Source organism: Erinaceus europaeus, chromosome 3 (assembly GCF_950295315.1).
Source record: "Erinaceus europaeus chromosome 3, mEriEur2.1, whole genome shotgun sequence".
NCBI classification, from domain to species: Eukaryota; Metazoa; Chordata; class Mammalia; order Eulipotyphla; family Erinaceidae; genus Erinaceus; species Erinaceus europaeus.
The window spans coordinates 14,642,437-14,665,401 of NC_080164.1; the positions used below are offsets into that span (position 1 = coordinate 14,642,437).

Genomic DNA, 22,965 nt, shown 5'->3' on the forward strand with positions numbered 1-22,965 from the left:
TTCTATTTTTTCAGAGGGAAAACTGAGGTTCAGAAAGGTAAAGTGACTTACCCAAGGTCATCCAGATAGTATGAGGCAGTTCAAGAATTCTAATCCCGGGGCCGGGTGGTAGGAAACCAGATTAAGTGTACATAGCGCATAACACAAAGCACAGGGACGGGTGCAAAGTTCCCGGCTTGAGTCCCCAGCTCCCCACCTGCAAGGGGGTCGCTTCTCAAGCGGGGAAGCAGGTCTGTAGGTGTCTATTTTCTTCTCCCCCTCTTTGTCTCCCCCTCCTCTCTCCATTTCTCTCTGTCCTATCCAACAACAGCAGCAACAATAACAATAACAGGGGGCCAGGTGGTGGCACACCTGGTTGAGCGCACATGTTACCATACGCAAGGACCCAGGTTCAAGCCCCCAGTCCCGACCTGCAGGAGGAAAGCTTTGCAAGTGGTGAAGCAATGTTGCAGGTGTCTCTCTGTCTCTCTTCCTCTCTATCACCCCCTACCCTCTAGATTTCTGGCTGTCTCTATCCAATGAATAAATAAAGATAATTAAAAAAAAAACAAACCCAATAACAGAAACAACAGTGGGAAAAAAATGGCCTCTGAGAGCAGTGGATTTATGGAGCAGGCACTAAGCCCCAGCGATAACCCTGGAGATAAAAAAAAAAAAGAATTCTAATCCAATCTAACTCCCAAGTTTACATTTCCCACTAAAGAACATAAATTATTGGGTGGGGGAGATAGCATAATGATTATGCAAGAGACTCTCATTCCTGAGGTTTCAAAGTCCCAGGTTCAATCCCCCGCATCAACATAAGCCAAAGCTGAGCAGTGCTCTGGTAAAATAAATAAATAAATAAGAATATAAATTATTTGTCATAAATTTAATACCGAAAAGATTAAATTTTGAAAAATATACCATCTAGTTAGCATGCCAGGGTAATCCTTTTATAACTAACCTGCAGATAAGGGCAAGCAAAACAGAAACCCAATAGCAGTATAGGGCAGAACAGTGATTCGTTTATTACCTGGCAGCCTCATCTTCTAATTTCTTTTTCTGAATTTGCTCTGATCTTTTTCTTTCCATTTCCTTCAACTTGTCACGCTTGATCTTTTGAAGCTGTTCAAGGGCTAACTGCTGAGTATTATAGCTTTCTCTCAGTTCCTAAGGAGAAAATGGGAACAGTCAGTATATCACTGATTTAACTATTTTTGTTTTATGTAGTAATGTGGCATTTGCATAAAAGACAAAATTCCTATGACAAGTTAAACTGAAGTAAAATGGCTAAAAGTTTTAAGAATATATATTCATATGGGCTTAAATACAGTAAGAATTTAAGTCAGATAGCCACTGAGGACAAATGCCTGTTGAAATAATTTGTTTTCATATTAATTCATTTCTCAGAACCACAGAATCTTTGCTTTCAATAAAAAAAAAAAAGCAAATCTTTAAATATATGGGTAAACAGTTTGTTACAGCATTGAGAGAGAAATTCTGTTCAGTCATCTTTTCTGGGTGAGGTGGGCATATGTAGTATAACCTAGCCCCCCATTACTTCTTTGGTTTTTTCGTTGACTAGAGCACTGCTCGGCTCTGGCCAAGTGCTTCTGGCGGTGCTGTGGACTGAACCCTGGACCTCCGAGTCTGGGGCATGAAACAATTATGCTATCTCTTCCCACCCTGTTACCCATTACTTATATCCAATGGGATTGCTTGAACTAAGTACAGGAGCAACTATTAAATAATGTATTTCTTTTTCAAATAATACCTTCCAAAAGTAAACAGATAGTATCTGCCTAAAACCACTGCTGGAAGAAGCCAGAACAACAAAAAAGTATTCCAAACAAGAATTGGATTAAATAATTGCTTATTGAGCATCTAGTCCTATGCAAAGTGCTAGCCACTCACAGAGGAGCTATTTCAGGGTGGTCTTACCCCCAAATCTACAATCATAGCTTTCAAAACGTTCACGATCTCAAAGCAGAGGCAAGTGCTACAGTGTGAGATGTAGCTAAGTGCCTAGTGGCAACCTGTCATGGTCTGCTCCGCAGTCTCTACCCCCTGCTTCTAGCAGTGGCCTGCCTCCTTTTGGGACAGAGCTCTCCCTTCTCACCTCCCAAGTGGTCGTGCTGAGCTGGCCAAATCCAGTGACGGTGCCTGTCTTACCTGGGCCTACCCAATCACAGTACCTCACTCTCTGCCAGGAAGACCAGCGCAAAGCACAGGCACAGGGTCCAGTCTGAGCCCGAATCCTCTCCTGCGATTCAGATCTCGTGAAGAGGGGAGAAAGAAGTATTTCTTTCTGAGCTCATTGAACTGGAATGAGGGAAACCTGGAGCTGACTCAGGACCCAGTGAGGCTATTGGTGTAGGAGTGGAGTCAACAAGAGGGAGGGGAGGGCTCTTCCAAAAGCCATTGCCTTTAGCTTCACTTATTTTAATTAATTTATTTAGCTTCAACTGCCTTTCCCTGAAACAGAATGCTGAATGAGAGGAGAAAAAAGGAGGCTGGGTAAAAATTTAAGTCATATAACCAGTGAGGACAAATACCTGTTGAAGTAATTTGCTTTCATATTTATTCATTTCTCAGAATCACAGGATTCTTACTTTCAATACAATAAAAGCAATTCTTTAAATATATGGGGAAACAATTTGTTACAGCTCTGAGAGAAATTCTGTTTAGTTTTTTTTTGGGGGGGGGTGGGGAGAAGGGGCATATGTAGCATAACCAAGTCATTCATTACTTTTTTTTACTGGAGCTCTGTTTTTTTTTTTTTTTTACTCAGCTCTGGTTTACGGTGGTTCTGGAGATTGAACCTGGGAGTAAAAACTTTTTGTACTTAACTTTTAAAAAAAATTTTTATTATCTTTATTGGATATAGTCAGAAATTGAGAGTAAGGGGGAAGAGAGGGAGAGAGACAGAGAAACACCTGCACCCCTGCTTCACCAATCGCAAAGCTTCCCCCCTACAGGTGGGGACCAGGGGCTTGAGCCCTGGTCTTTGCACACTGTGTACTTAGTTTTTTACCTAGATAGATAGATACATACATAGACAGACACAGATCACAATGCCAAAGCTTCCTTCAACACAAGATAGTACAGGGTGGGGGCCGGGCGGTTGCCACAGCTGAGTGCTGACACGTGTGACTAGTGGATGGCAGAGGGTGAAGGAGAGATTACCAGGCCTCAGAAAGCCATACTCAGTGACACCTGGAGCCAATCTAGGAGTTACCCAGTAGAGACATGGCCTGTGGCAGAAAAGTAGATCTAGGGGCTTAACCTGTAAACTCAGGGGCAACAGGATATAGGACTGCCCACAAGGACCCACCAGTGTGTTGAAGGGGAAAACTGGCTGAAATTAAAGACCTCTGATGGGCTCAGGCTCCCACAGCTGGCCAGATATATAAATCCCAGCCAACTTCGGGTGGCATGGCAAGGGGGTTAGCATGTCACCCCAGGGGAAAGAGTTAAAGTAACAACAACCTTTTTTTTTCCTTATGTTTTTATTTATTTTTTAAATTTATTTTCCCTTTTGTTGCCCTTGTTGTTTTTCATTGTTGTAATTGTTGTTGTTATTGATGTCATCGTTGTTAGGACAGAGAGAAATGGAGAGAGAAGAGGAAGACAGAGAGGAGGAAAGACAGACAGCTGCAGACCTGCTTCACCACCTGTGAAGGGACTCCCCTGCAGGTGGGGAGCCGGGGCTCGAACCGGAATCCTTATGCTGGTCCTTGCACTTTGAACCATGTGCACTTAACCTGCCGTGCTACAGTCCGACTCCCAACAACTGTTTTTTAAAAAAATCACCTAAAATCTCACCAATTTATAACTGGGAATTCTTTTTCTTTTCTTTTTTTTTTCATTTTGAAAGGTTTTCTTTATTATTTTTTTCTTAATTAATGATTTACAAAATTACAAAGTAACAGGGGTATAATTCCACACTGTTCCCCCCACCAGATTTCTGTATTCCCATCCCCTCCACTGGAAACTGCAGGGATTCTCCCAAGGTCATAGATACAGGTTGACTATAATTTCCATCACTATCTTTCTGTCTATTTATTTATATACTTGCCCATTTTTTCCATAGTCCTGCCTTCTCTTTCATTTTAAATCATGGCTACAACTATTACTACTCCCGAATAGCTTTCCTTTTCTTTTCTTCTCAAAAATTTTCTTAAAAAAATTTTTTTATTATCTTTGTTTACTGGATAGAAACAGCCAGAAACCAAGAGGGAAAGGGGAGACAGAGAGAGAGAGAGAGAGAGAGACCTGCAGGCCTGTTTCACCACTTATGAATCTTCCCCTCTGCAGGCTGGGGTCCTGATGGGGACTGCATTAAATTTATATATGGCTCTGGGTAGAATATTCATTTTGATGACATTCATTACTTCAACCCATGAACATGGAATATCTTTCCAATTCTTTGTGTCTTTTTTTATTTCCTTGAATAGTGATTCATAATTTTCTGCATACAAGTCTTTTTTTTCTTTTTTTAAGGTTTATTTGTAGATACTTTACTGTTTTTGTTGCTAGAGTAAAAGGAATTGATTTCTTCTTCTGCTACCTCAGTATTTGCATAGAGGAATGCCACTGACTTTTGAATGTTAATTTTGTAGCCTGACACCTTACTATATTTATTGCCTGATGATTTCCAAGAGCTTCTTGCTGGATTCATTAGGTTTTCCTGTGTATACTATCATGCCATCTGCAAATAGTGAGAGCTTGACTTCTTCTCTTCCAATCTGTATCCCTTTAATTCCTTGCTCCTGCCTGATTTCTATGGCAAGAACTTCCAACACTATGTTGAATAGTAATGGTGATAGTGGGCAGCCCTGTCTTGTACCTAATCTGAGGGGAAATGCTGCCAGTTTTTCACCATTGAGTATGATGTTGGCTGTAGGTCTACTATATATGGACTCCGCTATCTTAAGGAATTTTCCATCTATTCGCATTTTTTGGTAGCAATTTGATCATGAAGGCATGTTGAATTTTGTCAAGGGATTTCTCTGTGTCTATTGACATAATTATGTGGTTTTTGGTTTTGCTTTTATTGATGTGGTGGATCACATTGATTGATTTACGTATATTAAATCAACATTGCATCCCTGGGATAAGCCCTACTTGGTCATGATAAACAATCTTTTTTTTTTCTCCCCCTAGAGGCGTAAACCACTGGCTTTTGATGAGAATGGGATTTGAACCTGAAGCTCTCTCTGTCTGCTTCAGAGCCCATGTGCAGAGTCAATACAGCAGGTCAGCACTCTGCAATGAACAATCTTCTTAATATACTGTGTATCTAGTTCGCTAGAATTTTGCTCAGTATTTTAGCATCTATGTTCATCAGAGATATTGGCCTGTAGTTTTCTTTTTTTATTGTGTCCCTGTCTGCTTTTGGTTAGCAGGGTGATGTTGGCTTCATAGAAGCTGAAAGGGAGTATTCCTGTGTCTTCAATCTTTTGGAAGATTTTTTAAAAAATAGGTATTAACTCTTCCTTGAATATTTTTTAGAATTTATTTGTAAAACCATCTGGTTTAGAACTTTTATTCTTGAGAAGGTTTTTATAACTGTTTCAATTTCTTTGGCTGTGATTGGCCTGTTCATATTTTCTTGTTCCTCTTTAATTTTGGAAGTTTGTAGGTATCTAGAAACTCGTCCATTTCTTCTGAACCCAGCTTGGTGGAATATAGTTGTTCATAGAAGCCTCACATGATCCTCTGGATTTCTGTGGTGTCTATTGTGCTATCTTCTCTTTCATTTACAATTCTATTTATTTAAATCTTCTCCTCCCTTTTTTTAGTGAGTCTGGCTAAGGGTTTGTCAATTTTGTTTATTCTTTTGAAGAACCAACATTTAACTTCGTTGATCTTAATTTTCAATGTTATTTATTTTTGCCCCAATTTTAGGTATTTCAGTCCTTCTGGGTGCTTTCAGGTTCCTTTGTTCCTCTTCTTCTAAGTCTTCAAGGTTTGCACTCAGGTTGTTTACTTGAGCTTTTTCTTATTTCCTAATGTGTGCTTGTATGGCAATGAACTTCCCTCTCAGTACTGCCTTAGCTGTGTTCCAAATATTTTGATAGGCTATGCCTTCATTGTCACTGGGTTCTCAAAAACTTTCATTTCTCCCTTAATTTCCTCTTTGACCCAGTATTTGCTAAGTAATATACTGCTGAGTTTCCCTCTTTTGGGACTTTCACTAAATTTTTGTTGGTTGTGTTAATTTAATTCCACTGTGGTCTGGGAAGATGCTTGGGATGATTTCAATACTCTTGAATTTGTTGACACTGTCTTTGTGGCCTAGCATAAAGTTTGTTCTTGAGAAAGTCCCAGGTGGATTTGAATAGAGTGTGCATTCCAGTTTCTTGGGGTGAATGACTCTGAAAATGTCCAATGGTTCTAGTTTATCTATCTCTTCATTTAAGTTCCTTGTTTCTTTATTAATTCTCTGCCTAGATAATCTGTCAAGTGATGAGAGTGGGGTGTTGATGTCTTCTATTATTACTGTGTTGCTATTGATACACTGCTGTAGCTATTTCAGTAGATGTTTGAAGTATTTAGATGGCCCTTCATTGGGTGCATAGATGCTAATCATTGTTAAGTCCTCTTGGTTGACTGAGCCACTGAGCATTAATGATCATTAATGTTTATCCCTTTTATTATTACTTGTTAAAGTCCATTATGTCAGATATGAGAATAGCTGTTTCTGCCCTTTTTTGTGGTTCACTGGATATAGTTTTCCGACTTTTCACTTTGAGCCTGTGTTTGTTCTGTTGAGTTAGATGGAATTCCTGCAGATAACATGGTTGGGCTGGGTTTTCTGATCCATCTTTCTATTCTGTACCTTTTAATGGGTGAATTTAGGCAACTGACATTTATTGACATTATCAATTTAAGATATTTTAATGCCATTATTCTAAACTTTGAGAGTGTTCAGACATATGGCATGTTTTTGGTGATGTTGTTATCATTTATAGTAGACCTTCTAGTACTTCATGTAGGGCAGGCTTGGTGACAGTTGATTCCTCCAACTTTTCTTGTCTGAGAAGGTATGTATGCTTCCATCTAGTCTGAATGACAGTCTAGCAGGATACAGTAGTCTTGGCTGAAAGCCTTTCTTACTGAGTGCTTGACAGATTTCTCTTCTGGCTTTTAGTTTGTGTGGGGAAATATGTTGCTGATCTTATGAGTATTCTTCTGTAAATAATTTTTTGTGTTTCTCTTGCCATCTTCATGGTCCTTTCTTTTGTCCTTATGATTTAGGTCTAGGTCAATTCTGTTTGGAACTCTCTGGGGTTCTTGAATTTTTTTTTTTTTTTTTGCCTCCATGGTTATTGCCAGGGCTCAGAGCCTATACTATGAATCCTGTTGGGCCTTAAAGCCAGCACCCTCCTGCTCTGCTCCATGCTCCATTGCTGACACTATGGTCCATTTACATAATCAGTTTTTCCTGAAAGATCCCCACCATGTTATCTCCTCAGGGTATTGCTAATTCAGTTAAAACCATCGCAACAATTGCTAAGGATGCTTCCACCTTCCTAGTATGCCTTTTGTCTCTCTCCACCCCTTTCCTAGCCATTTCTGTTTCCGACTTGCCACTTCCGCTTTTTACCCTATAAACCCCTCTGATGTTACGGTTTCAGTCTTTTCCTCTTCCGCGTCCCAACCTGGAGAAGACCTGGAGAAGGGCTGGCGTGCATAGCGGGAGGCGGCCATTTTGCTAGCTCCATGTGGCCTAAGCCTGCTGTGCTCACACCCAACTCTGGAGCATCTGCATCAATAAAGAATTGTATTACCACGCCACCACAAGTTACTCATCTCTCTCTTTGGCGAAGCTATCCTGGCATTTTGGCGCCCAACATGGGGCCTAACCTGCCCAGCCCCCAGATAATTATATGCTGCTTGGCTCTCTGCAGTCTCGTGTTTAACAAAGGCACTGCAGTTCCTTTTCTCCCTCTTCTCATTTTTCTGAGACCCCTCCACCATGGGCAACCTTCCTCCTTATGAAGAGGTTTCCCAAACCCTCTACTCTTTGTTCATGAGACAGGTTTTCTATCTCTGGGACATTTTGCTCTCGGCCACACCTTGGATCCTCTTGACCATGGTTGCAGCTTTCAGGAGATATGATGCAGGGTCCCCTCCCAAAAGGTTAAGGGACCTTGAGACTGCGATCAGAGATTTAAGGGAACAGGTCATTCTGCTTACCCAGCACCATACATGCTTTCTAGAGAAAGCAAAGCCTGCCGCGATCCTGACCCACCCTAAGCCCTCTGCATTTCACCCAGAGGCTTCCGTTTCAGCAGATACGTCTCTGGCTGCCGCCACCACTTCTGCAGCTTCTCCTACCTCATCTCCACCCCCCTCCACGATGCTGCTATCGGACACAAAATACCTTTGCCAGCTTCCCAATGGAGATTTTCCTGTGGAGCAATTTCACATATTCCCGCTAAATGTTACCCCCAATAATAGAGAACTCAGGTGTGGTACCCGTATTCCTCCACAGATCTTAAGGAACTTCGCCAGGCAATTAAGGAGGATGGAGTTCATGCTCCATGGACCAGGTCCATTTTACAAGGCCTTCTTCAGAACCTTAATACCCCCCAAGACTGGAGGGGCACAGCTCACACTACACTCCCAGGCCTGCTCTTCCTTCAATGGGAGGCATTTTTCAGAGATGAATGTTTACAGCAATCCCGGAGAAATAGCCACAATCAGCCCGAGTGGGATTTTGAGGCTCTGTTTGGAACGGGTCGTTTGGGAACCAGAATTCAACAGGCAGAGGCCAAGTTTCTATCCGGTTATTTTGATCAGGTACGCCTCTACGCATTACAAGCGTGGAAGAGGTTAACACCCCCCACAGGAGTGGCCTTAGCCCCCATTCTCTCTCTTTGCCAAGAACATAATGAATTCTTAGCTAAATTCATTACCAGGGTCCAGTCAGGTTTGGAGAGAAAGATTTATGATCCTGATGCCCGTTTTCTCCTCCTGCATCCTATTGTCTGGGATGGCATGATTCCTGACTTCTGTCATGCATGCCTCCATCTTAAAAACGAACACCCAGACACCTGGATATTAGCGACACAGGAGAGTAAATCAAGCTCTTATCAGGCAACCATTATGACACAGGCTTTTGCAGCTACCCTAGATAAATGAAAGGGGACTTGCTTCCAGTGTGGTCGCCAAGGGCACTGGCATAACCAATGTTCAGAAAATAAACCGCGACCCTGCTTCCAGTCAGGGAACCAGAGGCCCCGAACGCCTTGTCCTAGATGCCATAAAGGTTTTCATTAGAGGAAAGATTGTTGGTCTAAGTTCCATAGAAATGGCATGCCCCTACCAAATTTAGATTTAAACAGGGGTTTAAACTAGGCACGGGGCATCCCTCAGCTCTGCCTTCAAGAGGGAGTCAAGTGGGTCGCCCGCTTGGCATCGCGCCTTTCTTCCGTAAACAAGAGCCCAACCCGGGACCCAACGCGTCGCTCCGCCCACTACGCCATGTAACAATAGCAGAGGGTGAGCGGGAGGAGTGCACGGTGTGTGGGAACTCCCAGAGTAAAGATAGCTGGCTGGAGCAAGCAAACGGCACGAATTCAGAGCCTGAGATTTTGTGGACCACCCGTTTTAGAAAGGGGTCACCCGGGGCCAGGCGGTGGCACACCTGGTTAAGCGTACACATCATAGTGTGCAAGGACCCAGGTTCAAACCCCTGGTCCCCACCTGCAGGGGGAAAGCTTCATGAGTGGTGAAGCAGTGCTGTAAGTGTCTGTCTCTTTGCCTCTCTATTTCTCCCTTGCCTCTCAATTTCTCTCTGTCTTTATCCAATAATAAGTAAAATAAAAAACGGGGTCACCCTACTATGACCGTAAGGATTGGTAATATTCCTTTTAAGTGTTTGATTGATACTGGAGCAGACAAGACAATTTTAAGGCAAGCAGAGGTTCCCCAGAGTTGGGAACTCCTTCCAGGACCACATCTACATGGCATTGGAGGACTGACTTTCCTCACACGAGATTCACTTGTGTGGGAAGACCAGGAAGGGACTAGCGGACACTTTCGTCCTTTGATAGCTCATATTAACACCAATTTATTGGGCAGAGACTTGCTGGAATCTCTTGATGTGGTAATATCCTCAGACACCTCTGCAGGGCGTCACACTCACGTGAGACTTCTAGATCTTACCAGCAACCCCAATACTAACTGCCACTGTTCGTAAAAGAACTCCCCGCTTACATTGGCTTCCTAATGAGCCTGTCTGGGTGGAGCAGTGGCCTTTGCCTAGGGAGAAGCTAGAAATTTTAAAAGAGCTCATCTAAGAGCAGCTGTCCTTGGGACACATTCGTCATTCCCAGAGCCCATGGAATACTCTTATCTTTGTGATTAAAAAGTGTTCGGGAAAATGGCACCTCCTCCAAGATCTCCGTGAGGTTAATAAAACCATGCAGGTCTGGGGCTCCCCCCCCCCAAATGGGTTTGCCTCTTGCTTCTGCAATTCCCACGGGAATTTCAATCATAGCTATCGATATACAGGATTGTTTTTTCTCTATCCCCTTGCACCCACAAGATGGTAAACGCTTTGCCTTCTCTGTTCCTTCTATTAATAACGCCAGTCCTGCCGACAGATTTGAGTGGGTGGCACTGCCCCAGGGCATGGCCAGTAGTCCTACTATTTGTCAGATTTGTTAAATATGTCCCTTTTCCATATATTCATAAGGGCCTTAAGGTTTTTCATTATATGGATGACATCTTAATATGGGGAGAATTAGATACAGATCTCTCTGCCCTATGTGATTTTCTTATCCCCGCCTTAAAGAAAAGTGGCCTTAAGGTAGCTCCTGACAAGGTACAGCTAATTCCTCCAATATCTTTCTTAGGCTCAGAGATTTCTCTAATGCAGATTCGTCCCTTAAAACCTTGTGTTACTTTTCCTTCTAATCTCACTCTTACTTCTTTACACTTTTCTTGGAAATTTAAATTAGCTTAGGCAGTATCTTTCTCTCCCTACTAGCTGCCTCCAACCGCTGTTTGATCTGTTAAAAGGAAACAAATAGCCCTCCTCAAAACGTATGTTAACCCCTGAAGTCTCCTTGGCACTGGAAAGGATTAAGCAGGCTCTCCAGGACATGCACTTCCCCCCTCCTCTCCTGTAAATCTTTTGATCTTTAACTCCTTCCCTACTGTGGTGGGGGCTATATACCAGAGTCATGGTGTTCTTGAATGGCTTCATAAGCCAGTAGGGGGAGCTCCAAGACTTCTTAGTGAGATTTATACCTTAGCATCTATGATTCGCCAAGGTAGAAGTAAATCAATTCAGGTCTTAGGAAGGGAACCGGATTCAATTATTCTTCCTTTTCCTCTCACAGACAGAGTGGCTCATACGCCACCATTCTCATTTTGCCATAAGTTTAATGGGTTTTCCAGGAAATTAGATAATCATTTTCCTTCTAATAAATTGACAGCTTCTTTACCTCTTTTGCCTCTACTAATACCTAAACTTTTCTCTTGAGATCCCATCCCCTCTGCTCCCACAATTTTTACTGATGGTGGCAAGAAGGGAGCTGCTGTCCTTATATATTATCCAGATAAACAATGTCGCACGTCTCTCTTTACTGACCTTCCTGATAACTCCCCTCAGTACAAAGAACTCTATGCTGTTCTCCTAGCCTTAAAAAAAAGCTGTACCAGAATCCTTCAACCTTTTTTCTGACAGCGTATACTGTTAACTTACTTCCACGGCTTGCTCATTCTTATGTGAGAATTGATGACAACCCACTTTCTCCTCTCTTAATTCAAATTGCCTCTATGCTCTGTTCTCGAACCCAACCACTGTATGTTCAACACCTTTGTTCCCACAGCCCTCTTCCTGGTCCCGTCCAAAGGGAATGCTGCAGCTGACCGCCTTGCCTCCACAGGAATTCTCCTAGTCTGTCTCTAATCCTGCTGACTTTCATTCCCTAACCCATGCTAATCTTAAAGGCCTTCGAGCTCAATTTCCTGATATTCCTCTGGCACAGTTGAAACGTTGCTACATGCTCGTCCTGTGCAGGTCTAATCAAGACATCAGCTGTTCAAACTCTTGGGGTTAACCCCTGAGGCTTAAAAGCCAACGCTCTTTTGGCAAATTGATGTTACCCACTTGCCCAACTTTGGCAAACAAAAATATGTGTTTGTCTCAATTGATACCTTTTCTAAATTTAAATGTGGGCGACAGCTCCGACTGGAGAAAGTTCAAAAAAGCTTATAAACCATATGCTCTCCTGTTTTGCTATAATAGGCATTCCTCCAACTTAAAATGGACAATGGCCCTGCTTTTACCAGCAAACAATTTAAAGACTTTTGTTCCCTCTGCAACATTACTCACACTACAGACATTCCCTATCATCCACAGGGACAAGGCATTGTTGAGAGGGCCCATCAACCAAAATTTTGTGTCATCATTCCTTCCTTTGGAAACTACAGCAGTTCTCCCAAGTTTACAGATATAAGTAGACTATTATTCCTATAGCTGTATATCTCGTTATATATATTTGGCAATTTTTCCTATGGTCCTGCCTCTCCTTTTCTTTTTAAAAAATTTATTTATTTTTCCCTTTTGTTGCCCTTGGTTTTTATTGTTGTTGTAGTTATTATTGTTGTTGTTATTGATGTCATCGTTGTTGGATAGGACAGAGAGAAATGGAGAGAGGAAGGGAAGACAGAGAGGGGGAGAGAAAGATAGACACCTGCAATCCTGCTTCACCGCTTGTGAAGTTACTCCCCTGCAGGTGGGGAGCCGGGGGCTTGAACCAGGATCCTTATGCCGGTCCTTGCACTTCGCGCCACGTGTGCTTAACCCACTGTGCTACAGCCCAACTCCTTTTTTTTTATATATAACTTATTTGTAAAATAAAAAATAGAAAATATCGACAGAACCCACAGAATAAGAGGGGTGAAATTCCACACATATCCCACCACGAGTTCCATATCTCATCCCCTCCATTGGAAGCTTTCCTATTCTTTATCTCACTGGGAGCATGGACCCAGGGTCATTATGGGGTGCAGAAGGTGGGATGTCTGGTCTCTGTAGTTGCTTTTCTGATGGACATGGGCATTGACAGGCTGATCCATACTCTCAGCCTATCCCTATCTTTTCCTACTGGGGCAGGGCTCTGGAGAGGTGGGGTTCCAGGGTACACTGGTGAGGTTGTCTGGGTGAGTCAGGCTGATATCATGGTAGCATCTGCCACTTGGTGTTTGGAACGTGTATTCGGGGGAATATGTCATTCTACTCTCTCCTTGCCCCTAAAGTTTGTGAAGAGAAATCTGATGAAAGTCTTATAGCTCTGCCTTTGTATGTAACTTCTTTCCTTTCCCTAGCAGCCAGCAAAATGTTTTCCTTGTCTTTGACTTTTGATAGTTTTACACTTGGCATTGGTCTTTTTGTATTTATAAATCTGCACTTCTGAATTTGAAGATTCTTAGTGATCTCTGTTGTAAATTCCTCTCTTCTTCTTCTTCTAGCGTTTGCCCTTCTTCCATAGCCAGTCAACAGCGTCAGGTTGAGCCTGATGTAAAGGTTTGAGACCTCCTTTGAATCTGGAGAGGTAGCAGTCGTTGACTATGTGGGTCATAGTCTGTCTGAAGCCGCAGGGGCAGTTCGGGTCGTCTCTGGCTCCCCAGCGGTGGAACATAGCGGCGCACCGGCCATGGCCTGTTCGATAGTGATTGAGGAGGGCCCAATCATAACGTGCTAGGTCAAAGCCGGGTTGACGCTTGCAGGGGTCTGTGATGAGGTGTTTGTTCTTTACCTCAGCTGACTGCCAACTCTGTTTCCAAGAGTCTGGAACAGAGAAGTTCAGTGTAGGCATAGGGGACCAGATTGGGTGACGAGACGTCAAACGTTGGACAGGGTGGACTCAAAGAGCAGGACCAACAGCTTGAAAGCTGTCAGGAGCTTGTTGCTGGCTTTGAAAGTGACTGGGATCCATGTGGATTCAGTCGGCTGGGAAGGATTGTCAGTTTCCCCAATGAATGGTACTCACGGGATGCACCACGGGAAGGTCGATCCAATGCATCCAATTCCTCTCTCATGTGTTTTTATTCCATAGTCAGATGCTCTTTTAACTCTTGTTTAATTTCTTGAAGAGTCCTCATAATGAGCTGTGTAGTCTGTCTCTGAGACTCCTTCTAAATCTATAATTCCTTGGGTTTCCTCTGTTTCATTTCTGTCTGGCTGATACGGAATAGCTGGCTGTTCTGTTTCTCTGCTTGTGTATTTTTTTTTTTTTTTTTTTGGTTCTGGTTATTGATGGCCAGCAGGTGGTGGTGCTATTGTGATCTCTAGGTTTCTCTTCTTTGTATGATCTGGGGCAGGTGGGATGGTGTGGGGAGGTGGTTGCCTTGGGCTGTCTTGTGGTCACAAATGTTCTGTTTTATGTTGTGTCCTTGCCGTAAATTCAGAAGGCTAAAACTCTCCCCCCACCCCAGTCAAAAGACTGAGAAGTTTTAAGCCCCTGTCTCTTTTCTTCCGGCACTAGGAACAATGTTACTTGCTTGCTGTGCTTAAAGTGAAATCACCAAGATGGCACAGCTCAGTGCCTGCGCTATCCATAGCTCTGACTTTGCTGTTCTTCAGCCTGCACCCATGCCCCTTTTCACTCCAACTGCACTCGAGCACCCACCTGAGGCTGCAGAACTTTCAGTTATAGATTATGACTTCACTTGGGTCTCTTGTATTTATTTGTTGTTTTGGGAGGAGAGGTGATTTGTTCCCAGTTATTCCATGGCCATGCTTCCCGGAAGTCCCCCACAGTTGCTATTTATTTATTATTTATAAAAAAGGAAACACCGATAAAACTATAGGATAAGAGGGGCACAACTCCGACCATCAGAACTCTGTATCTCAACCCCTCCTTTGATAGCTTTCCTATTCTTTATCCCTCTGGGAGTATGGACCTAAGGTCATTGTGGGATGCAGAAGGTGGAAGGTCTGGCTTCTGTAATTGCTTCCCTGCTGAACATGGGCATTGACAAGTCTTTAACAGTTGTTTCTGTTTTATCTCACTCTTTGAGGTGAAGCCAGTGGCTATTAAACCCTTGTTATGTTGATGGTGATTATGATTTATCTTCCCTGTGGGTTAATGAGCCTGAGCTAACCAGAGGGCTTTTTAACTAAAAGTAGATTTTTTTTTTCTTAGCTTTATCACTCACTTGTAGTTAAGAGATAAAACAGGGTGGAGGATAGACAGCACAATGATTATACAAAGTGACACCCATGCCCAAGGGTCTAAAGTCCCAAGCCCAATCTCCACTCCACTGTCAGCCACTACCATCCAGTGCTTAACAGTTCTCGTGGCTAGCCAGTCCTGAAGAAATCCTAGTTGAATTTTCAGGTGACTCTTCATTGTCCCTCCCAGTCTATCAGGAGATCAACACAAAAAGGCTCCTACTCCACAGCCACACCTCCAGATCACTGGGAGGGTAGATTTTATACTGACTGACCCAGTCAATTCTGTGCCTTAGGGCCAATATGGGGTTTCACTGCTGCTGTTACAGCTTGAGGGGCAACAGTAATCGAGACTTGAAAACCCAGTTGTAAATTGGTGAGTTTTAGGTGATTATTTTTCCTTATTTATTTATTTATAAAAAGGAAACACTGACAAAACCTATAGGATAAGAAGGATACAACTCCACACAACTCCCACCTTTTTAAACAGTCTTTTTGTTGCTGAGACTCAGACCTGGAAGTGGTGAGTCTCACCTCGGCTGGCAAACTCCCAGACTGGCACTAGCCATTTCTGAGAACAGCCCTTTAGCCCCAGGAATCTCTCTCCCTCAGACTCTTTCTGCCCCTGAACCACACGTGTTTGTACTCACTTGTGGCTTGGTGGGGCTTTGAAGATAATCCTGGACTTACTGAGTTTTCAGGTGATTTTCACTGCTTTTCCTAGTTTGCTGGGGGAGAGCAAAGCACAGCAGCTGCTACTTCACAGCCAAGCCTCCAGAAGTATCTAACTGACCCCTTAAGTAACTGAGCTCTAAATGGGCACAGGCAAGCACACTCAGGAGTGAGGGAGAGACTCAAGAAAACAAAACAAAACAAAACAAAACAAAACAAAACAAAACAAAACAAAACATATGGTCAGAGGGAGGAAGTAAGGGAACATTTGGAGCCTTAAACTGTGAACTTAGGGGCATCAAGAAACTGAACTGTCTGCAAAGACCAGCAGGATTTACAATGGAAACCCGACCGAGAGCTAATCCTGTGAGGGCTACACAGGCATTGGCACCTGGCTAGGGAAATAAATCCTGTTTTTTTCTTGGAACACTAAGGAGAAAGGAATTCTTCAAGGCTGTTCCCCTAAAACCAACTCCCCATCCCCAAGCTAGAGAACAGCAGGGAGATGCTATATTGACATTACAGATTCTACAGTGGCGCTATGACACAGGATACCATCTCCCCTCACTAAGATATATAAACAGGGAAATCCAACACCTTAGCCACAGTGCCGTCTGCTGGCACAACACCAAAAGTGACACCAAATGTGGAAACGGAGAAACACAGATAGCAATGACAGAAATCCCAAACTAGTATAGACTAGACTTGAACCTAGGTCTTGCACGTGGCAAAGCAGTCCAGTAAGTGAGTTATTCTGCTGGCCTACCTGTTCTCATTTTCAAGCAGGGGTTAATGTGAAGTTCACAGATCTCATAAGGATTTTTAAAATAATAGAATTCAAGGATCCATACATTTTAATAGAAATAAAATTAATCTTTATTTTCAGTACCTTCTATCTGAAATCTAGTATTTCCTTCAGGTTCAAACAAGCAACTACACTAAAATAGTTGTATTTTATTAACAGAAACCACAGGCATTACAGATAGCTTGCATATTGTGTTCAGTACACTTTGACTTCAAAATTATTCCATTGCTATATGTGTTACTAAAGCTTCTTATTTAATTCTCTAATGAACCCGTTACATTTAAAACTTTTCCCCTGCCACTAAGATTATGGCTGGGGCTCGGTGCTGGCACTACAAATCCACTGTTCCCAGTGGCCATTTTTTTCCTTTTTCTTTTATTTCCTTTCTATTTTATTTGATAGGACAGAAAGAAATTGAGAGGGTAGGGGGACATAAAGAGGAAAAGAGAAAGAGAGACAGCTGCAGCACCGCTTCATCACTTGTGAAGCTTCCTTTAGGCAAGTGGGGAGTGAGGGCTCGAACCCAGCTCCTTGAGCATAATAACATGTGTGCTCAACTGGGTGTGCTACCACATAGCCCTCACATTTAAAACATGTTTCTGACTCTCCTAAGAAAAGAAATGTGTAAACTTTAAAAAATAATTATTTTTCAAAGTTTTATTTACTTTTTATTGTCTCTATTTATTTGACAGAGACAGAAATTGAGAGGAAGGGGAATACAGAGAAGGAGAGAGACACCCGCAGCCCTGCTTCACCACTCCTGAAGCTCTCCTCCTGCAGATGGGAACTGGGAGCTTGAACCCGGGTCCTTGTACATTAGAACACGTATGCTCAACCAGGTGCACCAGCCTCTGGCCCCAAAGAGTTATTTAAGGGGCCTGCAGACTCCACTGGACTGCTGAAAAGTCCCTGGCACGAGAACCTGTGTAAGTCAAAATGTCATGTTGCTTCTAAGGTAGTTTTCCCCAGATTCTTGGAAATACCGATGAAAAAAGTTAAGAAAAGTATTTCACTAATTGTTATCCAAAGTCAACAATGTTGAGTTTTCAAAGCATCAAAGGCACTCTGCAGATTCAAGATAATTCCTTCCTGGGTAACAGCAACAAAAACATTTATTTTTTTACCTCAAGGTTCACAATGTGCTCACATATATACGTTATTACATTCAGTTGTTAGGCCAATTGAAGACTCCGTGAAGAGGACAGAGCAGGTGAGCTTCATTTTGTAACCACAGAATACAAGAACTTGGAGGTTAAATGACAAGGAGTCATCCAGTTAGCAAGTGGCCTGGGTAAAAACACACTGCTTCAGAATCTTGTGCCAGCACTCACTCCACTGTGCCTCACTGCTAAAGACCGAATACTGTGTCTGTCTGCCTCCTGTTGCTGTCACAAGCAGCCTAAAGAAGAGATCACCCTCATAGGCTCTACTGTCCCAAAAAGCCAGATGGGAGCTAGTTCATCCGGTAGAGTATGTGCCTTACCGTACATGGCCCTGGGTTCTGGCCCCTTCACCACACAGGAACACCATGAGTGATGGCAGGGGAGCACCATGGATGCTGGGGCTGTGTCTTTCCTCTCTTTCCCTCCCTCTAAAAAAAAGGGGGGGGGTGGAAGCCGGGATGCTGTTCAATGGGCACTGCCCATGTCCATCTGCCTTCTCAGCTCCATAATGCCATCCGCCCCTTGGTCTGGCCTAACCCTCCAGTGTGAGGCTCATCTAACCTCTGCATCGCCTCCCACAGTTTCACACAGCTGGCATTCCTTCCCTCTCCCCGTCTCTGCATGGGGACATTTACAAGCTACCTTGTCACAGATTCCAAGGAAGTATCGATACGGCATTGTCTCCTCCTCACCATGTGTATCCTGGGTACTGCGTCCTGGAACTTCTTCATCTAGCACAACTGGAACCTTTCTACACAACAAATGCAGAAAAGCAAGCTCTCCTGTGACTTTCCCTCTCCTCCGAGTGACCTACCCTTCCTCACGCCTCTCATTTCCAGTCTGTTGGAACTCAGTTCCCGAAATGGCACTTCCAGAAAGGTCTAACAGGTCCCCTGTTGACAATTCAGTGAATATCAAGACTATTTCCAGCACTATATAAATTGGCCTTTCTGTATCCCTTTAGACAGATGACTACAGAAGTCTTCTTTGCTAGCTTTCTATGCCAATCTCCTAACTACTCTGACTGTACAGGTGTCATCCCCGAGTATTCTCTTAAATTGCCTCTGATATAAGTATCCATAAACAGCTTGAAGGTAGAAAGCAGAAGGAAGAAAGTAAAAAAAAAAAAAGAAAGAAAGAAAGAAAGAAAAAAAAGGAAAGATAGAAAAGAAAAATGACAAGAATGATCTGCTGGCCTGTGGAGAATCAAATGCTGATTGGAAGAGTCACAAGTGCAGGTGTGAATACAGTCCATAAATCATACATCATCATCAACCTTCACTTTACGGATGAAGAAATGTAGATTTGATGTGCATGCACACGCAACCGGTAGCAAAAATTGTAAGACCAGTTAGTCTAGTCTTTTGTGCTGTAGCCAAAACGGGAAGGCTGGTAGCATCTTGCCAATGCTGCCCTACCATCGCTTAGGCATCAAGTGAGCCTGACCTCTGGTGTTCTTATGTCCACTGGGCTGCATGCATAAGAAGGAACGCTACCGCTATCCTTTTAGTATCCGGTAGAGTGCACACAATCTAACTGGGGTTAGCAAGTGGTAAGTAGAAAGACCTTTCTGCAAACTGAGTATTTTTAAATACTCCACTGGACATGACAAAGTGCTTCTAAGAGCTATTTGTTTGCATGCACGATTTAAACACTGTTATCTAATGTGCAAGTATGTCTAAATATGAGGTCTGGTAACTAAACCCCATCACAGCTGCTCCTGCATGACTGGTTCTTTAAGATTTTCCCTAGAGCAGCGTTAGGAAGCAGTCTGGTATGTCGACAGCATAATCTTATGCTAGATTTCAGGAAGTTTGTGTTTTATTTTAGAAAATAACTTTTTCCTGGGTCAAGTGGTAGCACACCCATTAGAAAAAAAAAGTGTAAAAAAAAAAAAAAAGACCTGGGTTCAAGCCTCCAGGTCTCTACCTGCAGGGGAAGTTTCACAAGTAGCGAAGCAGTGTTGTGGATCTCTCTCTTCCCTTTTGATTTCTCTGTCTCTAGCCAATAAATAATCATATTAAGAAAAAGAAAAGGATTTGTTCAGTAATACTGATAGATGGTTTAATCTCATTTTCTCTTAGTTTTCTGTAGAACAGAATTAGCAATCACCCCACCAGTTAACCCAAGTTTCAGGGATATGGTAACATAACGAGATGATACGTCTAAGTATCCTGGGTGTCTCATGAGAAAGATTATTCTGGGCAATGCAGGTGACTTCTGGCATTAGACTCAAACAGGCGGTGAGACAGCAGAAAGATATTCAAGCAAGCAGAAAGAAAAAGGGTCTATATTGTAGATGTTATTTAACAAAGGTATTCGGATAAATGCAAAGAATAGTCTACTTTAAAAAAAAACCAGTGAAGTAACTCAAAGAAAAGAAGCTAGATATTAGAAAATAACCTTAAGTAAGAGGAAGAGCTTGTTGAGACAGCTTAGCAGAGACACAAGGCACTGAAGAATAGAGTCATCCAAATCCCCACACTGCAAGATAAGGCAGACGAAAAGCCAATTAAACTATGTACATATTTAAAAACAACAACAAACAAACAACAATGTAGGTAGGGAAGATATACTTGGTTGACTTATCCGTTTATCAATGACAATTTCACTCCCACATTTTTTCCTATAACATAAATGCTGAAGTAAAAGGTATCATTAGCAGTAGTCACCTCAAATCCCCTTAATTAACCGAAGCCAATGTGGACGCGGTCTCTTTTCTTTATTACACTGTCATCGGTGTGATGTTATTCTGACCGAGTCAGTGAGATAAGATTCATAGGAAGAAAGAGCCGCCTGAAAGCTCTGAATGGACATGCCGAGGCAGCAGAGGAGTGACCCTGTTTCCCCACATTAGCAGATGCGCCTCTGGTCTAGATTTTCACGTGCATCATCTTCTTTCATCGGCGTCTACGCACAGCCGACTCTGCACAGGCTAATAGTCACGGCATATATCTGAGTCATCTGCTTTGCCACTTCAGCAAACAAGAGCCAATGAATTTAACATCTCCTGCAGTTTATACTGCCAGAGTTGGAACTGCTTTTGAATTTGCTGGTAATCGTGTCATTTCCACAAAAGTTAATTTAATTAAATTGTAATAAGGAAGCAGAGAGAGAGAGAGAGAGAGGATGGTATGCTAAAAGTCTTTGTTACCAGGACTATTTCAAAATTTCTACATTTTTCTATATTAGAATTTATAATATTTACAGATAACCAAGAACCATCGTGCAATTCTGGTATAACTCAAACTGAAAAATAAGTTAGAAACGTGTACTGTGCATAACAGTAACAGTTTCCATTATTCATGCTACCAAATCAAAATAAGAACAGTAAGGAGGCAGTTAACTAAAACAATCTGACTGAGGATAAATACCTTTAACTGACTGTTACATGTATCCATTTCAGATAACTTGGATGCAGTTTCTTTTTCAAGAGCATCTAACTCTTCTTTAAGTCTTTGGCATAATTCTTCCTTTTCTAAAGATTTTTTCTGCAGTAAACCAGCCTCTGAATCTGAAATATAAACATCAGATAGTTTGCACTTAGTGAGAATTCCTGTACTGTCACCAGTACCTACTGACAAGTACTGTCTGGTCAAATCAGTCTAGCAAGAAAAATATCAAGAATTTAGACATGCATATTTAGGACCTGTTGATCAAAAACAATCAGTAACCAAGTCTCCTTTCCGGATCATTTTCTGGGAAGATCCTTATAGGGAAATCATATAAGTATTGTTTTTCTCTTTTTTAATTTTAAAAAAATTTCTTTATTGGGGGATTAATGGGTTACGGTCAACAGTAAAACACAATGGCTTGTACATGCGTAACGTTTCCCAGTTTTCCATATAGCAAAACAACCCCCACGAGGTCCCCCTCCGCCATCATGTTCTAGGCCCTGAACACCCCCACCCCGTCTTTTCTTTTGGTGCAATACACCAAGTCCAGAACAAGTTCTGCTTTGTGTTTCCCCAAGAAATTCATGCATCTTAATTTTTGACCTTTATTTTATTTGATAGAACAGAGAGAAGCTGAGAGGGAGGGAAGTAGACAGACACAGAGAAACACCTGCAGCACTGCTTCACCACTCATGAAGCTTTCCCCCTGTAGGTGGAGACTGGGGGCTTGAACCCAGGTCCTTGTGCATATGTGCACTTAGCTAGGTGTGCCACCACTCTAAGGACTGGTCTGATACTCAGGGATGGCAGGGAGGTCAGGAGGCAGGGTTCCCAGTAAGTGCGCACTTGACCACGAGTCTCCCGCATCGCATGGGGGTGTAGGGGCGCACAGGGCTGCAGGGGGATGCTTCTGCTTTTCTTGCTCTTTCTCTAAAGGGAGAAGAACAGCCCACAAGAAGGGGTAGGCACCACAAGCCAGAGGCCAAAAACAAACAAACAAAACTTAAAGTGACAGTTCACCATGGATCTGGGACTTCCTCACCCTGTCCCTAGGCTCCCTCAATACAATGGGGATGGGATCACCGTCCTCATTTACAAGGTGATGGATGTGAAGCTGTTAGTATAGAGTCGGGCCTTAATAAAATTCCCAGTTAACAGCAGTTATTAAATAATAACTTCTTATTTGCTCTTAGCACTCCCAAAGATAGAAGCATAACAAAAGCTTAATAATTATTTTTAATTGCATTACTGAGTAAAGTTATTTCAGGGGGTAAAAGCAGATCTTTTCTGACATATTCACACAGGGCTAGAGAAACTAGGTGGTGATATATGATGCAGATTACATGATAATAAAATAGTGGTGTTCTTATTTAGATACAGGTTTAAAACATAAATGACTATTTTGTTTTTATTAGTGATTTAATATTGATTTACAAAATTGTAAGGTTATAGGGGTATAATTCCATACAGTTCCCACCACCATACAAATAATGATTATTGAAATACAAACTTTAATTGTATCCTTGGCTATATAAGACCAGCACTAAATTTAAATACAATGAAACACCATAAAATGCTTGTTAGGGTGTCTCTTCACCTCCACTGCTTGCTGAGGCATTTACATTTAGATATGTGGCGATTCAACTTCTGTTTCCATGAGGCTTTACTGGAATTATTTTGTGTACATTGCTCTGCAACTTGCTTTACTGATTATCAACATTACCATCATTATTATGACTATAAATG

General features: G+C 42.4%; 1 protein-coding gene across 1 annotated transcript in view; it reads right to left on the bottom strand.

Moving 5' to 3' along the window:
• The window catches only part of ITSN2 (intersectin 2), a 166,931-nt gene that overhangs the window by 67,940 nt on the left and 76,026 nt on the right, over positions 1–22,965 (bottom strand). Inside the window, exons 15-18 of the mRNA XM_060188414.1 lie at positions 22,066–22,149; positions 21,199–21,429; positions 20,228–20,308; positions 1,016–1,152 (exon numbers count right to left, since the gene is read on the bottom strand). Of these exons, the coding sequence (XP_060044397.1) occupies positions 1,016–1,152; positions 20,228–20,308; positions 21,199–21,429; positions 22,066–22,149 (533 nt within the window). The remainder of the gene's footprint in view (positions 1–1,015; positions 1,153–20,227; positions 20,309–21,198; positions 21,430–22,065; positions 22,150–22,965) is intronic.